Source organism: Nilaparvata lugens, chromosome 4 (assembly GCF_014356525.2).
Source record: "Nilaparvata lugens isolate BPH chromosome 4, ASM1435652v1, whole genome shotgun sequence".
NCBI classification, from domain to species: Eukaryota; Metazoa; Arthropoda; class Insecta; order Hemiptera; family Delphacidae; genus Nilaparvata; species Nilaparvata lugens.
The window spans coordinates 28,556,427-28,580,016 of record NC_052507.1 but is presented as its reverse complement, the minus strand read 5'-3'; the positions used below and the strand labels follow the sequence as shown (position 1 = coordinate 28,580,016).

Sequence of the window (23,590 nt, the reverse complement as noted above, 5' to 3'; positions counted from 1 at the left end):
TGACCCCATTATGTAGATGAGTGGTCGAGTAGTTATTGTTGTCGACCATGCTGTAAGATTTTGCATGGTGGTATAGATTTCCGTTGGCAGTGTTCTGTTGGTAACTGCTTGTACTGTTGCCGTTGTTAGTGTTGTTGTTGTTGTTAGTGATGGTACCGTTGCCAGACCACTGTTGTTGTTGTTGCTGTTGCTGTTGTTGTTGCTGGGGCGGCTTGTAGTTTTTGGGCTTGGGGGGCGGCACTGGCTTGTACTGCATCGGTTGACCGCCCCCATTCGTCATTGGCCCCAGTGCGGCGTTGCCAGTTTTCGGAGGCGGGAGAGGCTTGTTGATACTACTGCTAATTGTACCAGTACTGCCACTACTATTGTAATCGGGTACTACGCCGGGAGGCCTACGACAACAAACAACAAACTAAACTATTGCTCTTCAAACGAAACCACTCGCTAACATGCAAACATTACAACAATTCCAAAGATATAGGAAAAAGGCGGTAACACAATTTGGAAGTCTCAGTTCCCGGGATATTATTAATGGATTTGATAAAACACCAAAGGAATACATGGAAATAATATTTAATGGATTCATAAAAGAAAGGAATATCAATAAAAGATTATTCATTGATATATCAGAAATACCAAGGTTGGATGGTGGAGAGGACTCGAAAGCACTAATGCCGTCTAATAAAGGTTACTCTGATTTCATTTCATTAGATACTATACCACTAGATGGACGAATAGGAAGGATGTTGAATATTTGCAAGGTAGTGGTTACAAAATTAGGAGTTTTGATTTTCAAGATAATTCAAGTATATCAAGAGACTCTAGAACATGAGATGATCAAATTGATTGCTCATTCATGGTTTAGGATATTATCAGAGTAATAGGAATGATATTGAAAAATACAGAGAAGGAGGTTACAGCGTTACACTTCTTGAGGGATGTTACACATAAATTAAACAAATTAGAGATAGTAGCTGATAATCAATTAGCTACATAAAGCAGTATATTCGACTATTCTAATGTTAGTTTGTTAGAGCATTATTATGAACTGTTTTCAGCATCAACGAATCTAGAGTGAAACTTATTTGTTCTAATAACTAAATAAATAAACTCCACTGACTTTAAAGGGAAAATAGCGATTGAAAAATAATGTTAACATGAGAAAATTTTGAAACTATTTAAAATAAAAAGCTGCTTAAATAAATAATGTCGAAATTGTATTATTTTTATTCATTTATTTCCAACTGTATAAATAATGTTCTATAAGATAGCTATCGGTTGTTCTCTACAAATAGGAGACAAAGGATAGGATATTACACAAACACTGGATTTAAAGCATAACAGCTCATACAAAAGTTTTATGGCTAGAAATATAGATTTGCTTAGCCCGTACAACCGGCAAAGATGGTAAGCTAAATGCTGGCCTGATATTGAGTCTCAGTCGAGTTGACCTGTATCTCGGAGGTCTGTAACACAAGTGGTTCATTTGGATTTCAATAGCAAAACCACAATACAGTAGTCTAATAGATTTTTATCTTTCCAAATAAGAAATTAATAATTTGACCATGAAGACTGAAAATTATTATAGGTTTTAAATGAAGATAATCTTCGTTTGTACTTTATTTGATAGAATTTTGGAGAGAAATAAGAATTAAATTTGAAATTCTGTTGCTTCAATCCTCAATATTTGGAATTTGTCATCAAAAACACCATGATGCACCAATTTCTTGAAATAACTTATTCAAAGCATTCATGTTCAATAAAACTATTATTTTTAGGTGAATGAAATATTTGTAATAATTTCCTTCAACTGAAATTGAATACAAGTTTACAATGATGACAGTGAATTTATTTTATTGGTGTATTTTATCATTTTATTTGTATATATTTTTTAAATTCTATGACAAGAGTATTAACCAGCTAACTCTAGTTGTAATACAATATTGAAAACTTTGACAAAACAATTTTATAGAATAATGTTGCTGGTTTTTTAGAGCTTTAAAAGACGTTTAAACGAAAATCTCATATGACTACTTTAAGTTGCGTTTACACCAAAGTTATTAACATTTTGTTAATAACTTAATCCTTATAGATTCTATTAGATTGAACATAACTCATCATACATATGTGTTTGTCAAATTCCGTTCAATCTAATTGAATCTATAAGGATTGAGTTATTAACATCCTGCTAATAGCTTTGGTGTAAACCGAGCTTAAGGGTGTGATCACATTGAATTCGTATATTTGCACTAATTGTCTCTTTTCTGTATAGGGCTACTTGTAATATAAATAGAAATAAAAATAAAAATCTCAGTACCCTTTTTTTAAATTATTTTATCATAACATGTTTCAACATTGATGCTATTTTCAGGTGATATGGAGTAAATTAATAAATACTCTTTTTTAAATGTGTTAAGTAAATAAATTCATATAACTTGAAAATGGCATCAATGTTGGAACATGTTGTGATAAAATAATTTTAAAAAAAGGGTACTGAGATTTTCATTTCTATTTATTTGCACTAATGTATATATGAGCCAAAAAACAAAATATGGAAAGTGCCATTGAAACGCATTGTTACTTGCATGTAGCTTGCTCACACTGAAAGCGCATGCTTCCAGTGTGTTCCTATTGCTCTTTCCAGATTTTGTTTCTCATCTGCAAGCTTGGTGATTTATTTTGCACTTGCACATTATACTCATTTAATGTGATCACACACTAAAATTAAATTCGCTAACAAGTGAATAATGTGAGATTTGAAACAACAAACCTGTACTTGGGATAATCAGGTGGCTTGGATGGTTTGCCAGAGTGTTCGCTCAAGAGAGAGGTGGAGCTGACGGTGCTGTTTTTGATTGGCTGCTGCGTCGACCGTGTGAACCTGTAGGGATCGTGAGCACTGCCCACGCCGACTGCCACGGTCGACCTCTGCGCCACAGTACCGTTGCATGACTTGAGGTCATCGTGTGCATTCGGCCCCAGGCCCGACGATCTCGGCTGGTTGTAGCTGTCAAACGACGACACGCTGTCGTAACTGCTCTGTTCACAAACAAAACCATCCACTTATCAGCCATTTTCTTCACATATACAAGTGATCAATCAACAGTAATAATTTTTGTAGAGTGAATAAAAATTTGGTAAATGACAAATAATACTATCACCATCAGTGTATTTGTTTCAAGCAGTAGCCCTAAACCATGTGAGAAGTTACTTCTTGTTACTTGTACTCACATTACAATTCGTTCTCAAAGTAACTCAACTAATCAAGATCTTTAGAAAGTGAGAATAAAGAGTTCATGAGCACATGTAATAAACGGTATCATATAAAAGAGGGTACAGTTCATGAGCTTGTAGTATGGGTTAAGTTATATCAATTTATGATTTTGCTACAAACACACAATGTTTGCGAGGAGAAATGGACAAACTCTTACAAACTTGTCGAAAAATAGAATAAATCTACTGCTTTTCATATCCGTCATGTTTTGTATAATAATGAACTCTACCACGAAATTGGATCGATTCATTGAAGCGGTTGACCTTTAAATCGATAACAAAACATAGATCAGTTCTCACTCCGCAATGATTCAAGTCTTCTACATTATTCTGCAATCTTTCTTGTAGGCTACTGAAAGATTTATGAAAGGGAAATACATAAACCGAGTAATACGTTTGTTAATCTGGTAGAAATAATCATGACATTCTCAATGTGGCATGACAATTTGATTGTCAAGCTGTAGTATACAGACTTACGCGACACGAATACACGCCGTACGCTATTCATTAGTTGATGATGCTTAATACGGCCTGTGTTGATGGCGTGTAAGGGTGTGATCACATTGAATGCGTGTATGTACAAGTGCAAGTCGAACCATGAATGAGCCGATTATCAACATTTGAAAAGTGCCATTGAAACACGTTGTGACTTGCAAGTACCTAGGTGCTTACACTGAACGCACCAGCAAGTTCAAACGTTCAGTGTGAGTGTTCCTATTGCTTTTTGCAGATTTTGTTTCTCATCTGAAAGCTTGGTCATGCATAACCAAGCTTACACTTGCACAAATACGCATCCAATATAATCACACACTAAAATACATCTATGAGCAATGAAAGTGACATACCACTTTATTCATAAGACGGTAAATATTAGCCTACTATGTAATATAACAAATATAATAATAGTATTTCAAGTGTAATACATTTTATCAGACCCAACACTAGAAATGACTTTTTGGCAAAGATCTATAACCATTTTAACGATGAGAGTAATTACAATTAAATAATGAAACTAGTATTTTAATAGTTACTCTTGATAATTTTACTTTTACTTTCACAAAAATATGCCAAAATTACCGAAAAATATAAAGAAATTACCAAATTGAGACAACAGCTGGCTGCCCTGTCTTCAAAAGACTGAAACAGATATCCTGTGTTCAAGGCTAAGGAAATGTCTGTCCACAACATAAGAAGCGTGATAAAATATGAAGAGAAGAGCAGAAAAGTAAAGATTGAGCTAGGCATATTCGATCGAGGATCCTACAGGAAGGATACAATACGTGAATATATTCAATACCTATTTGATAATACAGGATACAATAATCAACTTACAGCTTTATTGGAGTTTTGGCGTTCGCGTTCGAGAGACGAGTTGACAGGCCTGTGATGGGGTGTGGCGTTTATGTAGTTGGGCGGGTCGATGTTCTCTTTGGAGCTGCTGCCGCCGAAGAGTCGTTCCTGCGCGGAGCGAGGCAGGTTGGCACGTGGCGGCTTGTTGGCGCGGTCGATGCGGGGAGGAAGCTCCGGTGGCGTCGACACCATTGGACTATTGGTTGGCGAAAACCCATACTTGTCGCCACCACTTCGGCGTGGCTTGTGGGTGTGTTCGTATGTATTCGACTACAGCAAGAAGCAGAATGTCATTAGTTATTTATACATTCAATAACTCACGTATAATGGAATTGAGAATTATTCATCCAATAACTCACGTAAAAATTTGAAGAGAACCAACAGACTCATATCAAAACATCCCTCGAGCATATTTAATTTATCCTATTAAGAGGAACTTGATAAGATTAGTATACAGAATCAGTAGTTTTTTTCTTTAGGGCTACTTTTAATATAAATAAAAATATAAATGTCAGTACCCTTTCTAATTATTTCGTCACGACGTGTTTCGGCTAATAATGCCATCAGTATTTATTCATTTTCAAATCACTTGAAAGTAGCCGAAACATGGCGTGACCAAATTATTAATTAAAAGGATACTAAGATTTATATTTAGAATCAGTTGATATTCTTGATCATGATAATCTAACCTGCAATAATCACACAAAAGCAAAAAACAAATGAATTTTCACTTCAATGTTGGACTTCCTATAGTATTAATTAATGATTGTATAAATTAAGTACCCAAGAAATCGTATTAAAATTGTTTCGATATAAATCAATACACTACAAAATAAAATAAGGGGATATAGTGGACCCAATAATACAAATGAAGGTCAAGGGTAACTTTCAAATGTGCGACTCGAAATCAATCTTTAAGCTTGATGATCAAAGGTTACTCATTTTGTGCTAATACTTAACTAATAATATTGAAGATTCCTATTCAGAATTCAATGTAATAAGTGATAAACATAACCTATTTTTGGACAATTTTTATCCAAATTAGGGAAAAAAACAGTTTTGGGCTTTAAGCCTGTGGTTCCTTTCCCAATCATTCATAGTTGAGAATAAATAAATAAGATTTTAACTCTTGATTGTTTTTATTTTGCTTTAATATTCATCAATCATAGAAATTACAAGACAGGATTTTACCCTTCACGAACTGTTGAGTTTTACTCATCAAGGCGATAACAAAGGGCCCGTTCTGTGTACATGGAATGTGGTAAATTGTCCGATTCACAATTTACCAGGTAAAAAGGTCCGCGTTCCATGGGAAGAGTTTTGACAGATTCTGTACCAAAAACCAGTTCCAGTTCCAAAATCCTGCCCCACAGACGAAGCGTGGTGAATTATCCGACCTGGTACAGTTCCAACTATCTGAGCTCTCATTGGTCGATTCTTGTAGTCTGCTTGCTTCTCTGCGCATGCGCTGATTGTTTGTTTACCATAGCATAGTCATAGAATACATAACCAACAATATGATGTTTGATAACCATTCATTAAATGAATTTTTCTCTATAGAAAAGTTTAGAGTAATGGAATAAAGGAAATGCACACTTTTCTAGACGGTAAGTTTGTAAAACAGCCTTTCTTCATTCACGCAGCTAGTAAACGACACATTTTAGTGTAAATCAACTTTATATGTGCGCGCGAAAAGCTTGAACCAACGATTTTGAAATGGCGTTCCATGGGAACATTTTGCACTAGTCACGTGATGGAGCAATTTACGATTGGAACTGGAACAATTTACTGTACACAGAACGTACACAATAGGAAATGAAAGCCGTATATTTAACCCGTCATTATCTTAATCATTTCAGTCACACAATTTGAATATTTTTTCAGTTGAATATGAGTTCTACTATGATGTAATGTGTGTCTGTTTTATCCATAATAATAAATAGTTGTTTATTTAGTACTTACATGACTGTACTGCGATGGCGGCGTGTATGGCGGAGGAACACAAGGCGTGGAGTCCTCCTGGGTGGCGATGCTCGGGTCGGAGGAGCACTTGAGGAGGCGGGGGCCGGGACCGGGGGGCAGCGAGGAGGCCCCCTGCTCCAGGTCGGACTCGGGCGAGGAGGCGTAAGACAGGCGCAGAGAGGTCATGGGGAACAGGAAGTCGTCTGACAGGGCTTCATCGGGCTGTCACACACAAGCACACACACACGACTCACACAACGCAACGCAACGCAACAAGCCAACGCAACACAGCGCAACATCACCAGTACACTACACAGTGTACACCACTCTAGCAATGTTGTTGCTAAACCAGTGCTAGGTATATTATTGTTATATGGAGGGTTAGTAGTTCACGAGAAAGCCAATAAGAAAATATAATGTAATAGAGTGTTAGTAGAATAGTAGAGTGTGTTAGTTGTGTGTGGAGGAATAAATAGAAAAATATTAGATTGAACGAGCAAAAAACAAGCTTAAATAGTGTTCGTAGAATATGTGTTTGATAAGTTGCATGTGGAGGGAATAGAAAAAATATTCAAGTAAACTAGCTAAAAATCAAAGCTTTTGGACAACAGTATAACAGTACTACATCACTATTGCAACAATGTCTAGAAATAAGTGCTAGTAATATTGTTGTATGGAGGATTAGTTGTTCACGAGAAAGCAAAAAAATAAGATGGAATGCTTTTGGACTGTTCTTGTTGAGTTTACAACAGTAGTAGACAGAAGAGTACGACAGAGCAGAGCTCACTACTCTTGCAATATTATATTGAAATAAGAGCAACGGTTATTGTTGGGAAAGGTCTGGTTGCTCATCACACATAAAAGAAAGTCAACAAAAAATAATTTCGTCACATGCTACACGTAGAAACTCATCATTGTTCAATTTCGCATGTGATCTAGTTGATGCAATTATAATGATTCAGTATTAGGTAAGCATTTATGGACATTTATTCAATTTATTACTGAATAAGGGTAATTAATTATCGTTGTACATTTAGAAGATGTTTAGAGACAAAGAAAAGTCAATCAAAAGCGGTTTGAGTAGAAACTGTGTTAGTGGAGTTGTGTGTGGAGGAAAAATACAACAAAATTGAATGAAGAAACCAGAACATAGAACTTGTTAAAAATATTAATAACAGAATACACAGCATAGCCTATGAGAGAGCATTTGAGAAATAAATTAAATGAAAACTGAAATAAATAGATTTACATATTTGAAAGAAAATAAAATTAAATCTACTTAAAGCAGTAATACTTTGGTGATCTTTTACAGTTAAATGTTTAATATTTTTAGAATTGGGACGTCAATTTTCGATCATATCTAAGGAGAACTTCAATATATTGATTATTAAATTATTTGGGAGAGATGATGGTTCCCGAGAAGAGTTATTGGCAATTGTTTTTTCAGTTTCAAGTCAAATCGAAAACAAAAGTTCAAAAGGGTAATTAAAAAATCAAAATATCAGTTTTTGTTGATCATGTGATGGTGAAAAAAATGTTTTGAATTAAATTAAGGTACAGTATGGATACAGTATCTTGCAATTAATATAAAACAATAAAAATATATAGTTGGTATCTCCTAACTAGTTAGTTAGAACTAGTTATAACTAACTATGAGTTAGTTATAGTTAGTATCTATCTTCAATTATTTTATCCAATTCGTAATAGGTACTTCAAGGCGTATTCAAAGGGAAATAAAATATCAAATAGTTTGAGTTTTGTTTATAATGACAAATTGTAACCTGAATATCAACGAATCTTGAAAATATTATTGAATTGATTTCTTCCAAGGTGATCATGAAATAACAAAGCATTATTCTCATCATCAAATTTCAAAAGGAGAAGCATTGTTAGGTGCATGCAGTTAGTAGGCCTATCACACAAAGCCGAAGAACTGTTCTGTTATCTCATGGTTTATGGGCATAGGCACGGGCAGGGGGGAGGGGGTCGAAGCATGGCGGAAGTTGCAAAGGTTGTTGTAGTCGTAAGGATACTGGATGAGGTTGACGTTGTGGTTGTTCATGATCAGGGACGAAGACGAGAAAGAAGTTGACATGATGGTGGAGGGGGGCATGGGCAAATATAAGTCTGAGAGGAATTCTGCGTACTGTAATGCAACACAATATAACAAAGAATAGAATGTGATCACCAACACCAGTTAGCAATAAAGGCAGGCCAAAAGATTCTCTAATATGTGAAGAAGAGAAACTATAGCTATTTGTGCAACTAGTGCGCAAAGTGACAGTTTGCTGCACCGAAAGAAACGTTTACGCCCGAGACGTAGGCGAGGGCGGAATGGCTTCTTGAGTGCAGCAGAGGAACTTTGCGCACGTATTTCACATTTAATTTTTCCTACAGTTACCATTGAATATGAAAAGTGGGTAATCATGGATAAAATGATGGCTGAAATCCATCAAATGTTTGTGTGTGTGTGTGTGTGTGTGTGTGTGTGTGTGTGGTGTGTGTGTGTGTGGTGTGTGTGTGTGTGTGTTGTGTGTGTGTGTGTGTGTTGTGTGTGTGTGTGTGTGTGTGTGTGGTGTGTGTGTGTGTGTGGTGTGTGGTGTGTGTGTGTGTGTGTGTGTGTGTGTGTGGTGTGTGTGTGGTGTGTGGTGTGTGTGTGTGTGTGTGTGTGTGTGTGTGTGTGTGTGATGTTGTTATTAATAGCAACTTTAATTCATTTAAAAATTAATAATCCAATTGAAGTTGAAAATTCTCAGCCAAAGTTCTCATTTTTATTCATTCAAGAATTAGAAAAAATACAGATGGAACAAAAACTTCACATTCAAAATACACGCCAACAGCTTGTTGGCTGAACCGAGATGCAAGATGGCTAAACACAACAAGATGGCTGAACCGACAAGCGCGCAACCTAGCAGGAAGAATCGTACCTAAGTTTGTTTCATCTCGCTAAAATTACTGAAACACGATTCAGAAATTTATACTTTTGCTCAAATTAACGAGAAAAATGCTCAAAGTAAACTGAAAAATATTTATAAAAATAACATAGACAACAGAGAATATTTATTGTAGTATTGTTATGTTTTTTATTATTTTTATTTATATGAATATCGAACGGTAATCATTTAACCTCAAAATTCGAATTTTATAATGTATATTTGCTACTTTTCTCATTTCTTGGAGTTGAAATAATAATTATCAATAGAAAAGAACTATTATTTATTATTTAATGATGAGAATTCGTAAATGATGATTATTTAATTATGATTTAGATGAACATTATTCTTGTTTTGGATTTCTAAATTGGGATTTTATCATAAATGTAGGGTAGCCATTGAAATGATTCTTATCTAAATCCAACCACAGTCATTTTTACCAACTTAATTTTTGTTTTCGTGAACTAATCCTCCATATAACCCACCAACTATTTTGTGTTGCCATGTTGCAAATCTGGAGTGCAGAAAAATTTTTTCCCGCACTAGAGCGGAAAAGTGAATCTTTGCGTTCTGTAATCAGTGCAGGAATTGTCACTTTTCAAGGTAACTGTAGGAAAACAATATTTTTATGACAATAGATAGTTCTAGAAGTGATAATTAGTTTAGAGATATGGTTTTCAACCATCACCATTAGTACTAACGTTTGACATTTTAAAAACATGAAGCATTTTTTCACCCTCACCATGTAAAACAGTGAACCAATATTCAACATTAATCAATAAGGAGAATATTGTAAAGTTTGAATTGACAAATCATTCTAATGCTATCAATTATGCTTTGAAAGGAGATAAATGAACATGACTCTAATGATGGAAATGCATTATAACTTTTAGGCATTGATTTGAAAATCACAATGCAACGCTTTGAGTCACAACGCAGCTAGAAAAACAAACATCAACTAGTTTAACTAATTTATCTTATAATTTAGAACGGATATAATATAGTATGATATTAAAAATTCACAAGTTGACCAAGATCGTTTAGTAAAAAATCACTTGGAGTAAATAATGGGAATAAACTGTAGAAGAATTTTCGATTCATCAATGAAAATTCAACAAGGACTCCTGGTTGATTTCGTGTAAGAACACAACATTTTTTTATTTTCATATCTTTACTACCAAAATTGATTACAGAAATAATTAAAGTATATACTTGTCCATCTATTACAATGAGGGAAACCTCATCGGGTTTTTTTCTCAAGCTTGTATAACTTTGATTCTTCATCAAAGTTCAGTTTGATTTTCGTTCCTTGTCCACAAAATTGTTTCTTGAATTCTATGATTACTGTTGTTTGTATTTGAATCAATAAGATATGTATTGAAGTATAAGTAATTAATTGAATTGATTAATGAATAATTAATTGAAGTAATCGATTTACCTTGCTTTCGCTCATCCAGACGGGTGAAGTTTGGTTTTTGTCAATGAGCTCCCTGACTTTTCGGTACCAGGAATCTGACGAGCCACCATTCAGGGTCACCGAGCATGAGAATACGTGACCCCAAACTTTCTCCAGCTTCTGGCACTGTTCGAATAGCTTCTTGCTGCTTTTGTGTTGACCCCTACGCACACACAACACAATACATTTTTTTTAAAATAAAATCCGCCAAGTTAAAACACAAGTCCAATGAAAAGTGCCTAACAAGATTATAAAAAAATAAACAGTGAATATAGGATCAAGGTAATAATATATCTGACAAAATTATAAAACAAGCCAATCCATGTTGAATACCCGAAAGTGTAATCAATAGGTTTGGTCTCAAATTTTAAAAATCAAAGCAATAGACATAAAAATATTCGCTTTTGAATAGAGATTTTTCCCTATAAAAATTCGATTCGCAACATCAATTCGATAGAAGCTAAAATTGATAGAAGTTTGGAAATATTTCACTACTTATAGTGAACATTTGTTAATTTCATTTTATCTGAAAAGAAACTGAAATCTCCTTGCTCATGAGAATCGTGCAATTTTCATTGAGAATTTCTACTACATCATCTTCATCACTGAAGAAAGTTGCATTTTTGTATTATTGTAAACATTGAATGACAATGAACTAGTTGTTTGCATTCAATCTATGCTAAATGATAAAGTAGAAACTAACAATAATTCAGAACATGCATTCCTATACAATACTATATAGTATCAAATTTCCAAACCTCGATATACAAATAAATGAAGAGCAATTGACACTTATTAAAACGAATAGGTCAAGAACTTGAAAGCTTTTGAAATGTAATTAACTAGTTTTACGGGACTCATTTTTAAAAGCAAATAGAATTATTTCATTAAGAGGTCACATTACATGAGAGACATAATTATGAATGGTATAAGGATGCCTCACAATCCAATAATTTTGCAAAATAAATTTCGTAGAGGCAAATGCAAAACAGTATTCAATATAGTAATATAATTTTAATAAAACAAAATAAATCTTATAGCACCCTTTATTCTTTATAAACATTAAAATAGTTGAACAACTCTAATGTTTTTTAAAGAATAAAGGGTGCTATAAGATTTATTTTGTTTTATTAATTTAAAAGCAGCCCATGTCAATAAGTGTTTTATAATATAATTTTGTAAGGTATAGAGACTAAGTTCAAGTATTCTTTGTGAATATCAAATAAACCATATTATGATCAATTCTATACAAAAATAGATGAATAAATTGATTTTTCAGCAAGCAGCTTTTTATCAACATTCAGTACATTACCTAAATAATGATGCAACAAATTAATTTTAGTAAATCTGTACAGTACAATTACATGACTGAACTCACCAGTTTGATAAAATCTGATGCAAATCAATCCTTGAGCTTGTACTGGCCAGCATAAAAATCAGAAGAAAGTGTGAATGAGAAATAAAGCAATTAACTAAGCAACAGTGAATACTAAGTAGGTCCCTTCACCACAACCCAAGCGTGCTACCAACTAACAGAAATGTGAACTTTTCTCAAAGGACAGTCACTAAAAAGTATTTATTCAATATTTCCTTCAATATTCACCTTCAATATTTGTAATTATTATCAACAATGAAGACTAGATCGGATAAACTTGGATTCTACATAAACTACAATTGCTGATCAAATGAGGTCATTTGACGGCTTAAATAATAAATTCAGGCAACGTGGAACTTCCGTCAGGGACTCCCCACAAATAAAAGCCATACAAATATATTCATGGGGAAAAAATGAATCCCGCATATAATTCAAGAGAATGATAGAATGTAATATTTGGTTGCCAACTTGTGTTGTTTTTTATTTTTGAGTATCTATCGTTTTCTGTTGTTCAAACAAAAGCTTTCTACATGATAGTTATCATTGTATTCATAAGTTGTATGACTCTGTATAAAATATATTGTACTAATTTATCAGACTTGCATGGAAATGAATAGCCTACGTATAACTGGTGATAGATAAAGATGTTGAAATTTGAGCTTGTAGCAAAAAAAGTCGACTTTGGGAAGCGTTGAAGCAAAAATAATTAGAAGCAACTTTGCTTACTGAGACAACAGGGTGAAGCTATCTACACGCACTAAGAATTAGAGTACGAGCACTGTAGTAGTTTGCTATGTAAAACATAAAACTGATTGGAAGTTATGGCATTTCAAGGATATTGTTTTGAAATTCAATAATTGGGTCAGGAGAGATGGAACTGTAAAATAAAATCTTCCACGTACAATTAGAGAAAATTACCAGAGGCACTAACACTAGCGCAAACTATACTACAGTAGGCAATATCACTTGAAAACTGCTTTAAATTAAACTAGTCTTGTAAATGTTTGTTTACTAAAAATTCCAAAATCGAATTAATGATAACAAACATAAAATGCAATGATTGTATTAATTGAAAAAAACAGGTTACTTCAACACAGCTATCTTTTGTTATGCACAAAATAAAAACAAAATTATAAACATTGGTTGATAAGTCTACTTTTATTTTGAATTAAACAAGAAAATTATATTTGCAAAATTAAAAATAAAATACAAAAAGATGCCCTGTGAATATGAAAATAATTGAATGTATATTTAATAGGGTCCATCATTATTCTATTAGTAGGTAAATGAGTATGAGAGCAAACAATTATCAAGTTACCAAAAATTAATAACTACAAAATTATTTTTAAATTTATAGTACGGTAATCGTCATTGAAAGAGTATTATTATATTAAATATTAATATTGTCGGTTGTAACTCATTCATTTAGTCGGTTTAAGAAAACAAAACAATAGTCTGTTCTACTCAAAATATAACGAAAATGGATTATACCATGCAATAATCTGATAGTATTTCAATCTAGTTCATTATTTCAATAACAACATGAAAAAATAATGTGTGTCAGAAGTTTTAATGATCAAGTGCAGTGCGATAAATCAATCTTTTTTTTATTAGAAAACGAAGATATTGCTATTAAATTTTGTGTAGGAAGTGAAATTGGAAATATTTTCAAACCACAGATAAAATTAATACAAATGAACAGTAATTTTGGGAATAAAGTTTTGAAGTACTGACTTGGTTAGGCCAGACCGCAGCTCCTTGACGACGTGTTTGGTCTCGGCCCTGAGGAATATGACAACTGGATAGAACTGCGCGTAGTTGAGTCGATCGACGGCGTTCGGCGTGATGTCCAACAGCGCATGTTTGCCCCGCTCCATAATATCCCTTATCGCTGACAGTCTTATGATTCCACTTGACTTCTGACTCTTTGCCATGTCCTCCATATTGTTTTCCAATTCTGTAACAATTCAATTGAAAATTATTATTAATTCAATAAGTGGGAGTCGGAAATTGAAGTAAGGCTTTTCTTACTTTGAGTTGAAAACTTGAATAGTACAGTATTATTGTTCTCCTGATGAAGAATTATAAGGTCAACTAGAAATAAATCCTAATTACAAAGCTATGTTTCTTGAAGATATATATTTTAAAAACACATACCGATGATTATATTTAATAATGAAACTATTATATCCTTAATAGAGTATTTGACGATAAAAGAATTTGAGTACAAAATAAGGGTGATTAGAATAAAATTATAATTGTTGAATTTTGACTTCACATCTTTGAGGATATGAGTTTGAGGATGATTTGATTACATTAATAGTTATACTAAAATGATTTCTTCTTTTCATAAGAAGTTTTCAATTTTTTTTTATTGTTCCAATACTGTAACTTCAGGATAGATTCATCTCTTTTCTCTCAAAACAAGCAAAACACAGTGTTGAGCCAATAAATAGAAAGCAAAGAAAGCATGCCAGGCAATTCCACAAACGTGGTAAAAACTCAAAAAAATACAGAAGAAAATCATGAGATAACCTCAAATAGTTTAAAACTAGTGTCATAATATTTCTTAGTAGATTAATGAAATAAAAGCACACATATATCGTCAAATTCTACAGTTTTATTTGGTGCAGGACCATGGTTTTTTTGACAATATATGAGTGCTTTTATTTCATTATGGAACGGTTCTACAACATCGACAGTGACTCAGTCGAATCCTTAGTCGATTTTTCACAAGTAATTAACTTTACTTAATAACGGTATTATTACTGTTCGCTCTATCTTACTATACTACTCAACTACTGGATTTGTTTTAAAATTATTGATAACTACGAAAAGAAGGTAGAAACTATATTGGTATAAAAATCCAGTTTTCCAGATCTGAACTGGTTATAACTTACGAGGAGATGAAAATTTATCAGGGAAGTCTTTGAGCAATTTATCTCTGGCGATGTCTGACACTGGTCCAAACAGAACGACAGGTCGGATGAATCCAGGATGCCTCAGTACTACTCTCTCATAGGCAGGAAAATTTACTAATACTATCGCCAAACACCACGTCATCCCAATGATCCTGAAAAGTAACAAAGCTCAATCAGCAAAAATATTGGAGAAAAACTAGAAAGACAACATTAAATACTCATAATGTATTAAATCATGTTATTATATCAACTATTGAATTTTATTGATTGGGCTTGGAAAATAATGCAGTTGTCCTAAAAGTCTCAACAAATGTTATAATATTTAAACAAATAATACTCCAATAATGGATTGAATGAATTAGTGAACGAATAATTTATGGAATCTGGAACAAATGAAGTTTTAATAGCATAAATGCAATTTATTTTTTGTTTTCTGAGTAAATTCATATTTATTTATTGCACAGTATAGCTTATTATCGCTAAGGATATTTCGGGTTTTTGCAATAAACAATACAATATAGGTATATGGATGATAAATAGTTGCATCAAATTAATAAGTATGAGTATGCACCGTATCAAGGCACTGTTCACAATGTCACTGTTCATCTCTAGATCACTTTTATCACACTCTTACACTCCTGAATTTTAACAAATGACCTATTCGGAGCAGATATTATTATAACACTTCAATAACATTAATGATTTATTGGTAAAGTCTTCGAAATAAATCCATATCTATTAACTCACATCATGTGAAAAAACTCTACTCACTACGAAGCAATAATTTGTTCATATTTATCACAATAATTGCTTGTTTCTAAATGTTTGAATGAAAGTAGGGAATTATTATTTAGGGCCGGTTTCCGAGCTCGGGATTTAGCCAAGTTCTAGACGTAGCTGGAGTCAGAAAATTGGCTTTCCGAAACAGGGCATGGTTGCAGTCCATGTTTAAACTAAATTTCCAAAAACTAGAAAATTGAACACAAAATAAAATAAAGAGAAAATAGTGTAAAGTTTCAGCTATTTAGAATTATTAAGTCCCCTTATTACATTTGTCAATGAAAAACGTTTCCAATAAAAGAAATGAGATAATTAAGATTATCATAAACTGCGATTACGCCCCGTTTCGGAAAGCCAATTCTGACTCCAGCTGTTCAAAGTCTAGAACTTGGCTAAATCCCGAGCTCGAAAACTGGCCATTAGTGGTATCTAGTACCTGTACATTATAAACGAATCCAGTTGAAGGTATGTATTTGATTTTAGTGTGATTACTGTTTGTACCTTGCTTAACGACTTGGATCTCCGATGACTATTTCGCCTCCTCCTGAAGAAGCTGCCCCTGCTCTCGGAGGCAGTCAGCTCTTTTTTGGTAGCATTGAACTGAGCCGTCGCCAGCTCCTCCGCTCTCGCTTTATTTGGTATGATGCCTTTTTGCACTTCTTGGTTATTCCTCCCTGAAAACCAAAACATAATTGAGGTTTGTGAATTCTGTACATATCTACAGTATGGCTTTAGTGACGATTTTTGAATGATGCTCCTATCTGTGGTATGGTTTTAGTAAGTATTTACTTCGTTAGGCTACTGATACTTATTTTTCTGGTTAATGAGTTAAACATATTCATATTCATTAACATTATTTTTTTCATTTTTTTTTGAAACTAATTTGTACTAATAGTAATAATGTAATTTGTAATAATAAATATTATTATTATTAGTTTGTTTATTGCGAATGATGCCCACATGAGCTTTCTGCTTGTGCGTGGGTAATGAAATAAGCGTTGGTGAATTGATGAGATGTGCAAACTTCCATGCCATCGGCGGGATACGAACCCACGGACCAGGCGGTGCTAGCAGACCGAAGTTTGCAACGCCCCTTATTACTAGACGCGGCGATAACGCATTCATTTAGCCTAATAAGCACAATTAATGACAATATAATTAAAATATTATCCCTATTAATTCAACAATTCACATATCATGCCAATATAATAAAAAAGCTTGAACAATATTCTAATACAAAATCTTTGTCTATAACGTACGAGTCATGTCTTTGAGTTATTGCGGATTTTACTTAACCATAAAAAACATAAAAACTGAAACATATTCACTCATTTATTGGATGTGAAGCTAAAATGGAGAAAATCTAGTTATGTAAGTTATTTATTGTTAAGATCATTTATGTCAAGCATATTGGTAATAGTGAGAAAATATTTACCTATCCTTAAAACTTGCCAAGACCCGACAACTCCATTATGTAATGTATCGATCACATGGAATACGTCGCCCTTCCTAAAGCTCATTTCCCCTTTATTTGGTTGGTCATAGTTGAAATGGGCTCTGAAAAACACAAAACATTAATCAAGATTTATCAAGTAGTATCCATGGAGTAACAATGCAATCTTGCGTGATCTGCAAAGAATTAAATATTGCAACAGCAAAAATTAGATTAATATGGAATCAAAGTGAAACTAGAATATACGAAATAATACACAGTTGAGATAAAAACGCAATAAATTGTTCTTAAATCAAATCAGACTACCAAGGAATTTTATAAGAAAAACAAGTTATTGTGTTTCAATTTCATCATGGAAAGATTCTACATCTCTGACTACAGTATTCAATTAATATGTATTAAATCACCAGACAGTTGATGAAATAATAACGACATGCTAAAATATTTCTTTCCGCAAATATAAAATAATATAAAATTAATTGTTTTGAGCATTATGATGTGTGAACGTTAAAGTACCTTATATATTAACCAAGTAAGGTCAAGTTCAGTAAGGAAAAATACAATCACAATATTGACTCACTTTATATGGAAAGAGTCACCCCTTTGTGAGGCAACAATTTGTTCATATTCGTCTCTCCTGTGCTGCACTATCAGGTGAATTTGTTCTTGTAAACTTAGTAGGAATAAAACCGCTTCTTCCCTCGTCACCGACTTCATGTCCATATCATTCACCTGAAATGAATCAAATTACAATTATATTGATTTTATAATAATTATTATATGAATCTAATAAAAAATATTAACTCATCCTCGAGGTGTGAAAGTAATGTTTAGATTGATACTGAACGAAAATTGAGTACTTCAGACACACTAATGTTGTGTTTCAACATTAATTTTCTTGTAGTATAAAAACAATTATTGATATATGAATTTACATTATTTTTGTACATCTAAGAGCAAAGCCGAACCGATTTGGCAAATACTACAACATAAGACTCTTTTGTTTTACTTACAGACTTACCATTTGCATTATCTCCATTATTTATTATCAAGCTTTTCAATCCTAAGCGGTCCCTAGACGGTCGATAATATTTTACAACAAAGCACATAATTTTTTCCTACCATCAGGCCACATTGACATTAGTTTTTTTTTCTATTTGTGTGGTCTGATGTTGGAAGTAGTTACTGTACTGATATTGTACATTACTATTGAGGATGTTTAGACTCTTTGTTAGTTGACTTTCATTGGTTTTAGATTATATAGTTTTCGTCGTAAAATTTCTAGAGTTGATTGACATTGCATTTCAAAGTTGAATTATAATGTGTCACTTCATAATGTATTTCTCAATTTCTTATATCCATCTAACATTTTGTTTTCCATCTAATTCTTTCATACATATTTTTCTATTTGCATAGTCATTGTACATGATAGCTAGTGAGTATCGTTCGTAAAGTAATTATTGAGAACATGAAGCATTGAATTGAAAATACCTTTAGAATTTTGTCGCCAGGCTGCAACCCTTGTAAGGAGGCGGGACTTCCAGGCTGCACAGCAGTCACGAATATGCCGACCTCATTGCCTCCCGTCAACCTGATGCCCACAGAGCCCTCTTTTTGGAATGTGATGAAACGCGGGTCTGGCCTGCAACAAGCAACACCATCAGTTACACAACATTCAATCTGAACATTGATAAAATGGATCGAGTACTTGAGAATTTTTATAGCAATTACAAAAACAAGAATTACTATTGCCTGTACATCTAAGCTAAGAAAATATTATTGAAAGAAGAGGCACTGAAATTATCCCTTCTCTTGATTCTTTCACATTATTAAGCTATTTTTTAGCCTCCAGGTGAGGTGGGAGGGAATTAAGGGAATAAGTTATGTGGACCACAGAAAAAGGTTATTTATTGAATTTGCATGAGGCTATTAGTATAGCTAGGTTATTGGAAGATAGAACACAGTGTCACACTATACACGTATATGTGTCACAGATATAATACGGTACCTGAAAAGTAGGAGATGTCAGAATAATATTATCTAAATTTGTTTCAATCTTTACATACTGTAATTGCATAGATATTTGTAAGTTATCAACGAATTTCATCCTAATTTTTCAAAAATTTTAGATCAAATTTTGAAAAAAGTATAACAGTTAACATATTAGATTAAAACAAAGTTAACTTACATCGGTTGTTTAGACCTCTGCATCAATAAGGGATCATCATCGTACAACATTTGTTGTCTGGTTCCCGTTGAATAGTAATCTGAAATCGAATCAAGAATGATTAGAATTTTGTTCGTGAATTTTTAAAGTGAGGAATATCCATAATTGTGATGCATTTTATCAACTATTGTAATACGGTCAGCTATAGCATTCATTCACAACTTGAAATCATCCATAAAAATCATAATAGTCTATCATTCGATGATTAATCAAAATAAATGGGTTCAATCAACGTAATTATAAAACAGTAATAACAACTGTAGTTTATGGATTTGTTATTTTCAAGCACAAATTCAATTATTCAATTCTTACTATTTCAAACAATCTCTTCATAAAATTAAAATAGAGTTGTACGGTTTGAACGTAAGAAATCGGAGTTATGGTAATTGAATTGTTTGGTAGTGAGTTTAATAGAACACAAGAAAGAAATAAACAAGAAACGGGAGACAGACATTCAAAAGATCAATATTAATTGGGAAGTCATTGGAAGAGGCTGTCTCAATTATTATCTCTTAATTTGAATTCGGAATTTGGAAATGCGCTCACTGAAAACAAAGCCGTTGTAAATCAATAACAACTCATTCAAATTGTATCCGTAAGATAGTTTGATTAGTACCGAGTTATATTTCGTATTTTAAAATCGAGATTCATTAGCATAGAGTTGAATGCGACAAAGGAAATTAGTTTAATAATGTTACATTTTTCATTAAAACATTAGTACGGTACTGTAATGTAACACGTTCACAGCAAACAATAACTCAACATAATGGCCACTCACTTTTCAGTCCATAGGCTGCTTGAAATAAAATGAAAATACATTATTAATGGCAGTGATAATAATGAAATTGTTAGATTGTTTAAATTTGCTGCTACCCATTTGAACTTCTATTGATCATATTATTATAGTGGGGTATCATTATTAGGAATGAGTTTATTATTAGCAACTTTTCTATGTGTATAAGTACATATTTGTAAATTAATCAATTCCTCCGGTTTCCATTCATTGGCAATCAGATAAATTATTAATTATGTTTTTATTGTATTGATACTAGAAAATTTAAAGGAACTTAATCATTTGCCTATTGAAAAGCAATCATCTATTGCAAACAGACTTGATGAGAATGAACTCAAAAGGAATCGTTTAGTATTTTCTAATTAAACTTAATAGACTTTACACAATTTCTTGCAAGTTTGTAATTACCAGTTGACCAGAGAGTTTGGTTAACGCTCAAGTACATTCATGATAAGACGAAATGGAGCATTTTCAATTCTCTTCTCTTTAGGAATAGCTAGCTACCAATGATGGTTATTAAAATATTTAGTAGATGGGCTACATCAAGAACATTCAAGAGGACACAACACTATCATTTATTCATGTTTGAAGTAACTTAAATATAAAGCACTATGATTTAATCTTTCTATTACTATTTATATGTAGCAAACACACTCTAGGATACCAATGTATCTTTTCATAGAAGGATATGAAAATTATTGATATGAATGAGAGAATTATTATGATCTTGATTGAAATAATAGGTATAAAAGTATGGATATAAATAAAAATATAAATCTCAGTACCCTTTTAAATTATTTTATCACAACATGTTTCGGATATTAATGCCATTTTCAAGTTATTACATCTAATATAATAAGACTTGAAAATGGCATTAATATCCGAAACATGTAGTGATGAAATAATTTAGAAGGGTACTGATATTTATATTTTTATTTATATTTTGCCAAAAAAGTAGCCCTAAAGAAAAAAGACAAGTATGGATATTTATGTAATTGTATGTGGAAGTAGTCCACCTCTTTCTCTCAATAGATCATATCAGAAAGATTTCGCTCTATATAATTAATTTGACTATGACACTGAAACACTAAACATCTCATCAGAGGGTTGGTACCTTCAGGTCTGGGCGGCGGCGGTCGCGGCGGGTCGGGCGGCTCGTCAGTGAGTCCGCTGCGACTGCGACTGTGTGAGTGGCTGTGTGAGTGTGGCGACACTGGCCGATCCAGCTGGCTGAGCGACAGTTGCGCGTCCATGAGTGGGTTGCGCGAACGGCCGCGCGGCACCAGGTTGCTCTTGTCGTCCAGCAGCTGCTGGTGTCGCGTCGGCGGCTGCACGTACAGGTTCTGCGACGAGTAGTTGGTGCCGTTCAGGCTGTCCAGGTAATTCCCGTCTATCAACAAACAAACATTATTTGTGGAAAATGAAAACAGGATAATTGAATAGATAGATTTATTACTTACTATAAAAACCCAGTAAATAAGCCAGTTACACAAACATCGATTTCCGGTCGTTCGATTTTTTGCCGTCTTATGAATTCTATCAGATTAAACAGAACTTGACAAACATCTTTTAAATCTTTTTAATCTAATAGAATTTATAAGGATGTTCGATTGTTTGCCATCCTTATAAAATCCATTAGAACGGAAATTATGATTAATCTGAATTCATAAGGACGGCAAAAATCGTTGTATCTGTGTGTAACTAGACTAAGGGTGTAATCACATTGAATGCGTATATGTACAAGTGTACGTCGAATCATGCATGAGCCGAAAAACGAAATCTGGAAAGTGCCATTGAAACACGTTGTGACTTGCATTTAGCTGCCAGCAGGTGCAAGCGTTCAGTGTAAGTGTTCCTATTGCTCTTTCTACACTTAGTTTCTCATCTGCAAGCTTGGTCTGCAGATAACCAAGCGTGCCCTTGCACATATACGCATTCAATGTGATTACATACTAATTAACCAGTCTATTTAGATTCAACTTTCAATTTAAAAACCAATGATAACTCATAAACTATTATTTTCTTGTATTATTGCATTTCTCTCTATTAGGTCTGCTTCTCAACCTTTCCTTTTATTGAAATAAATATAATTTTATTCCAATTTCTGTCTTCTGTGATTCTAGATCAGACGTCTTGTTGGTTTTAATAGAAGGGTTAATCAAGTGAGATCAACCCGCGAACAGCCACTACCACCTTGATTTACAAATTTAGATTTAGGTGGTAGTGGATCAGCACAATGGCACTAGATAGCAATGTTAAACAGTCGATACCTTTCCTTCTGTTTCATTCATTTTTTTCACATCGGGAGATGATTTATGATTGGTTCATTGATATAAGGCTATGAGAAATTCAAATCAAGATTTAAAGTACAGCTTCCTCTGATAATTGATTATTAGAAATGGCTGTGTTAACACGGTGTGATTTTATAATGAAATCATATAAATTCATTTAAACGTATGAATACCAGCAATCCAAATGAAAATTGTATAATTTGAGGCAAAAATCTCATATCTTACTTAAGCTTCATTTTTCTATGAGTAAAATAAATAATATACAAGGCATCACTACACAGGCATAGCTGGTCTCAAAACTCTTGACACTTGCTTGGTTTGCTTCGAGTGAAAATTTAGCTTGATTGAAAGTAAGAGAACCACAGTTACATCTAATAAATTAATCGTGTACCACCGATAATGCAATCTGGATCTTGACTCATGATTCTACCTTATATAGTTTCATATCATGTCATATCAATCTATATTGTCATATATGAATTTTCATTCAGACTGGGATATTTTTTAGAAATTACCTTTAGTTGGTAAAGCTGTTGATTCTGCTGACTGTGACAAAGATCTGGCCGCCTCCCGCCTCACTACAATGTTCAGCTTCTCCTTGCTGCTCTCAATGAGTTTCCTGGCTTCCTTGAGGCTCATGCCGTCTGTCGAGTGGTTGTTGATTTTGAGCAATATGTCACCTTCCTGCACTCCGTTCCCATCCTGAGGTTTTACCACTTCGCGCACAAATATCTTACATCCTAGAACTAGACCGAAATCTGAAAAAACAAGAGCAC

At 33.5% G+C, this 23,590-nt stretch overlaps 1 protein-coding gene across 1 annotated transcript in view; it reads right to left on the bottom strand.

Annotated features, from left to right (window-relative positions):
• Positions 1 to 23,590, bottom strand: part of LOC111051912 (tight junction protein ZO-2) — a 154,185-nt gene that overhangs the window by 5,625 nt on the left and 124,970 nt on the right. The window contains 17 exon segments of the mRNA XM_039427281.1: positions 5 to 392; positions 2,771 to 3,039; positions 4,606 to 4,893; positions 6,586 to 6,807; positions 10,957 to 11,137; positions 12,353 to 12,394; positions 14,084 to 14,306; positions 15,250 to 15,379; positions 15,381 to 15,422; positions 16,552 to 16,724; positions 17,486 to 17,607; positions 18,084 to 18,235; positions 18,995 to 19,145; positions 19,692 to 19,770; positions 20,509 to 20,523; positions 21,638 to 21,913; positions 23,330 to 23,572. Coding sequence (XP_039283215.1) covers positions 5 to 392; positions 2,771 to 3,039; positions 4,606 to 4,893; positions 6,586 to 6,807; positions 10,957 to 11,137; positions 12,353 to 12,394; positions 14,084 to 14,306; positions 15,250 to 15,379; positions 15,381 to 15,422; positions 16,552 to 16,724; positions 17,486 to 17,607; positions 18,084 to 18,235; positions 18,995 to 19,145; positions 19,692 to 19,770; positions 20,509 to 20,523; positions 21,638 to 21,913; positions 23,330 to 23,572 — 2,996 coding nt within the window.